General features: G+C 28.5%; 1 protein-coding gene across 1 annotated transcript; it reads right to left on the bottom strand.

Moving 5' to 3' along the window:
• LOC133324324 (protein tramtrack, alpha isoform-like) lies at positions 1-2,120 on the bottom strand. The gene is made up of 2 exons (XM_061533170.1): positions 2,102-2,120; positions 1-1,850 (listed from the first exon to the last, which is right to left on the bottom strand). The coding sequence occupies exons 1-2, from the start codon at positions 2,118-2,120 to the stop codon at positions 1-3; spliced, it is 1,869 nt and encodes a 622-aa protein (XP_061389154.1).
• Between the last annotated feature and the right edge of the window lie 3,567 nt (positions 2,121-5,687).

The raw sequence follows: 5,687 nt of genomic DNA, 5'->3' as shown, positions 1-5,687 counted from the left end.
TTATTTTACCTCTTCTAATCTTTGTGCATTTAGTTGAGCATTTGTTGCGGCGGATGCTGCTGCAGATTTTAGCAGACTTAAGGAGGCGGAGGAGGGGGAAGGAGACGTTTCGGCTAAGGAAACTGATGTACCCGAGGGTAATTGATGTAACAATGTTGAGGAGGAGGAGGCAATAGATGAGGCTGGTGGTGGTGAGGGTGATGGTGAGATTATAATTTCATTTTTTATTTCAATATCGGTGGAAAGTTTAATGTGTTGTTGTTGTTGCTGATCTTGTTGAAAATTCTCTTTTTCTTGTTGTTGTGATAAATTTCGAAGGAACTCTTCCTCCTCCTCTTTGTTATCGTCACCACCACCATTGTTGCTGTTAATCATAATACTTAGGGCTGGATTGGAAGACTGTAATTGACTTATCATCAATGGCTGTGATGTGGTGGTGGTGCTGGAGGTGGTATTGCTTGTTGGCGTACCACCACCACCAGTAGTATTACTTCCAAAATTTGCTTGTAGCTCATCGGCGGCAGCAGCACTGATCAAATAATTTAAAGGATTGAAATTCTGTATCTCCTTGGCCATGAACGAGGCATGGGTCATTTTCATGTGATTCTTCATTTTATCGGGACGTGAGAACTCTTTGCCGCACAGCGGGCATGGGAATACTTTACGATGTTTACCCTCATGATAGAGGAAGGCGTGACGTTGAAAACTGTATTTATTCTTGAAAGTCTTTTGCATATTTTCCTTGGCACATTCGGTACACTGGTAGACGCCCTCGGTTACACTGGCATAACGGAACAGATCCAGTCCGCGTACCGACATTTCTGTCAGCTGTTCAGCTTGATCATCGATTGAGGATTGCGCCTTACGCCGTACCCGACGACGTTGTATTGGTTTGCCGTTTTTACTACGGGGCGTACTACCGCTGTTCTGGCCACTGGATGACTGGTTCATGGAATTGTTGGAGTGGGAGTTATCGAGATTTTCATTATTTTCTCCTTGACCACCAGGTCCCACACCCTCATTTCCCGTGCTATAGTCCAAGCCAGCATTTTCGTCGGCCAGCGTTAACATTTCCGGATCCGATTTATCACTTTGATCCATAAGCAAATCTAAATTGTTGTCATCTTCTCTCAGCAGCAAGGCGTTTTGATGCTGCTGGAAGAAGTCTCCTCCGGATTTCATGATGGGATTGGCAGCCATATGTAATAGGAATTGATGATGTAAGTTATTGGCTGATGGTGGTTGGATGCTGTTGCTATTTTGGGCAGCTTGACGTTCGGCAGCATTGGCCAAAGATTGCAGAGCTGAACAGGCCTCTTGGGTGTCCATGTGGGTGGAGGATACCAAATCACTGGAGGATGTTGTCGAAATTGGTTGATTTGTGTTACTGTTGTTGTGGTTGCTTCCAGCATTGGCCAATGTAACATCAATTAGATCTTTCAGACCAGCCCGTAATTGTTGCTTCAACAATGAATTGGGATTTGTTGTTGAAGGTGTTGTACCAGCCTGTGAAGATGATGTTATGGTCATTGACATATTTTGTTGTTGTGACTGTTGTTGTTGCTGTCCTTTATTTTGATTATCTGAATTACATTGCTGTAAATTATTTTTGAATTTCAAACCCAACACAGTGGGCAAATGTACATTATTTATATTATCATTGAATTCAATGGCCTGTGGCTGCGCGGCCTGGACACGATTTTGTTGTGGTACTAAGGAAATCATAGCCGTATTGTTGCTGCTAACCATGGTATTGTTGCCTGTTGTTGTATTTCCCGATGTTGTAGTAATGCTGCTGTTGCTGCCAAAAAGTCTTTGTGATAATTCAGGACTACTGGTTATGAGATGTACTGGAAGAAAATTAGAGAAAAACATAAAATTTTTACAAATTAATTTAAAAAAAAATAAAAATGATTCAAATTAAGAATAAAAATTGGTTAAGGCGTTATTTAAAAGTGAAATCTTTAAAATTTAAATATATTTATGACTATTCTTACATCACAACGCTTTTTTGTGCATTTTGGTAAAATTTCCTCGGTGTGGTGAGTTTCTTCAGAAATTCACCACACCTAAAAATCAATGGATTTTGAATATTCGTTACCTTTACAGGTATTGGACATCACAATTTTTTAATATTGATTCATTTTAAGGGACGAACATGTCATACAATTTATTGACCCCAATTAAAAAAAATTTTGAAAGTAAAAAATTAAAAAAGTATGTAATTTTCATAAATAAAAATTCATTTTTGAAAAAAGTAGAAAAAATCAATTTTCATATCAAAATAATATATTAAAAAATATTTTCCATTTTTGTCCGAAAGTATTCGTTATAAAATATTGAAAAATCACATGTAGTAAAATAAATAAAACTTCTACAGACAAATGGGTATGACATTCATAAAGGAAACTTAATTATAAAGAATTTGGAAAATTAATTTTTATGTGGTGAGTTTTTTTTGGAAATTCACTACACCTTAAATTCAATGAATTTCGATTATTGCTCACAGCTAGAACTAATAAATATACCAATTTCAAATTTTTCACGATTTGAAAATTCAAATTTTTGGCTAAATTTAATAACGTATTAATTTTGGAAATTTAAAAAAAGTTTAAAAACTTACTGAAAATGCATAAAACAAAATCTAAAAATTACTTAACACAAAAGAGGTAAACAACTATTATAATTTAGCGCATTTTCATGGGTGTGGTGAGTTTAAAATGAAATTCACCACACCTAATTTTTTGCAGATTTGAAGTATTTAAATATTTTAGCATTAAAAAAATGATTTTGAAATGAGTTTTGCACATAATAGAATAGCATTTTGAAAAGAATTGCGTATAAAATCGTCTGAAAATTTTCATATTTTAAAGCAGAAAAAATAAAGAATTAGAAAATATTGCGTTTCAATAAAAATTTAAAAAAATGGAATACAATCTTTTTTTTGGAGGGGGAAAAAAATATGCTGAAAAAAATATTGTATTGAGATTTTTTTTTATGAAAAATTTCAAAATTTTTAAAAAAATAGTTTTTCACAAAATATAATTTTTTACTTTTTTTTAAGAAAGAATTATTTTATTGAGAATTTTGTTTAAGAAAAAAGTTAAAAAAATACTAAAAATGTAAAAAAATTAATAAAAAAATCTAAAAAAACTTGATTTTTCAAACATTTTCAAAAATTAATTTTGAAATGATTTGCATATAAAACATTAGAAAAATTACATATTAAAAAAAGTAATAATAAAATAAAAATCAGAAAACATAACATGTATTTTTACGCAATGGTATGGTGAAATAAAAACATAGTTCACCACACCTTAGTTTGTACCGTTAAATAGTTAAAAAATTTGTTTTTTTCAAAAACATTTTTAAATAAAAACTCTCCTCCTCTTTCCCTAGAAAAAGAAAATAAAACAAAAAATTGCGTTTTTTGTGTGTGTTGATTGTTTAATTTTTGTTGTTGTTGTATTTCTCTCTTTGTAATAATATAATTAATTGATTTATTTAAATTATGTTTAATATATAATAAATTGTTTTCTGTTTTGTTTTTTGCAGTTTAATTTTGTTTTAATGCTGTACATAAAAAAATTAATTTAAAAAAGGGTGATAATAATATACAAGTATTAATAATAATAAAAAATTAATTAACATTATTATAATGATAATAATAATAAAAACATTAACCATATTATTGCTGGGGAAGTTGGAAATTGTTTTGCAATGTTTTTTTTTAATTTCATATTTTTTCTTTCTTTCTTTTTGTTTGTTTTAATAATTAATTATGGGGTAATTTATATAAAAAATTAGTTCTTTGGCGATATTATGAAGCCTCCGATTTATATATTTTCTTTTGCAAAAAAATTATATAAATATTGTTATGATTATTATTAAAAAAATATATATTTATATAAACAAAATGTTTGTTATATTACAAGAGAAAAAAAAACAAATGTGGAAAATTTGTGTGGGTTGAAAGAAAGCTTTAGAATTTAGTTGAGGGTGGGGAAAATAAATAAATCTTAATTAAAAACAAAAAACTAACCAGCAATTCAATTAATTTACAAAAAATTTAAATGGTGATTTGTTTTTTTTTATATTAATATACTAAAACTTTGTTAATTGTGTGTTTTTTTTTGTTAAAGTTAAAGAATTAGCTTCCTTTGAAGGCAACAAGGTAGATGTATTTTTTTTCAATATTCTTGAATGATTTGATTTCAACTAGGATTTTTTTTAGATTTTTCTTTTTTCATTTTTTTTATACAAATGATTTATATATTAAACTTAATTGTATTTTTTAAAAATAATGTGAAAAAATTTAACTAAGATTTTTGTTGTTAGATAAGTTCTTGTGTTTTATATGAAGTTCTACTAGTATCTAGTGTTTGTGTTGATTGGAACAAGTACACTATTTTTTCATGAATTGCTAAGGCACTCTATGGTGAAAATGTGTTAAACCATGTTGAGGTTTCTCTCAAAATAAAAAAAACTCCAAAAAGCAGTGTAAAGTTTGAAAAAAAATGAAATTACATAGTTTATGATATTACTACATATTTTAAATTATAAATATTTTATTATATATGTATTTTTTTATATATATAAAAAAGAGGATAGTGCTTATATAAAATTAAATTATTAACTAAATATCTAAAAAAATAGAATTAATTGCACACATACTTATAAAAGACAAAAAAATAGAATAGAGGCGGGGTGGGGGTGGGGAGAGAGGTTATATATCCTTTCTCTGTTTTAAAATATATTGTCAAAATTTCACTTGCAGCCAATACGATTTTCAAAGAATTATAAAGTTACAAAGATTAAAGAAAATTCGAAATTTTCATAAAGAAAAAGAGAAAATTGGGGGATTGAGACAATTTTTGAAAATTGGGAAAAAAGAAAACAAGTTTTGTAAAACAAAAAAAAATGATTGAGAATTTCCTAGGAAATTCTTTTTGCAACATTATAACAGTATTGAAAAGAAAAAAGTAAATATTTTTGCAAATAAACTAAAAAAATGATAACAGAAAAATTAAAAAATAATAAAATTAAATTAAATTTAAAATATAACAAAAAAGAAAAACTATTTGAAATTTTTCCCAGAAAAATTAATTTTTTTTTCAAAGTTTCTTTTTAAAAAAGAAATCTTTAAACCGGGTGGGGTGGTTTCAACTTTCATCAGAAGGGGATAGGGGGTGTGAAAAATTGTGTTTAATTGTAATTATATTTAATGGAAAAGAATGATATTTAAATTTTTTTATAAATTAATTTTTTTTAAAGAAAAAATATTTTTTTTAGATTTTTTTGGAATATTTTGGAAGCCTTTTTTCATTAAATATTTTTTTCGAATTCCTTTTTTTTTACTTTACTTTAAAAGCTACATCATAATTTGTTTTCAAAAAATGTTATATATTACAGAATTGTGTGTATGTCCGCGTCGTCCCAGCCTAATCAATGGTATTTGGGAATTATTAATTAAATAATTGCATAACGTTTTTTCTAATTTCCTTATATAAAAAATAAAGAACTATTAAAAAGGAGAAAAGAAAATAAGAGGGTTTGGGGATGGGGGTGGTGGGTTTTACTATTTCCATAATAAACAAAAAAGCCAAAACCTTTGCTTAAATAATTTATACACAATCTTAAACCAATATACTATTAATAATAGTATGCTCCTGCCCGGCAGTGTTATT

This window comes from Musca vetustissima, unplaced genomic scaffold (genome assembly GCF_032173495.1).
Source record: "Musca vetustissima isolate MV318-11 ecotype Yass unplaced genomic scaffold, APGP_CSIRO_Mvet_v1 utg31019, whole genome shotgun sequence".
In the NCBI taxonomy this organism is placed as follows: domain Eukaryota; kingdom Metazoa; phylum Arthropoda; class Insecta; order Diptera; family Muscidae; genus Musca; species Musca vetustissima.
This window is presented reverse-complemented; position numbering and strand designations above follow the sequence as displayed.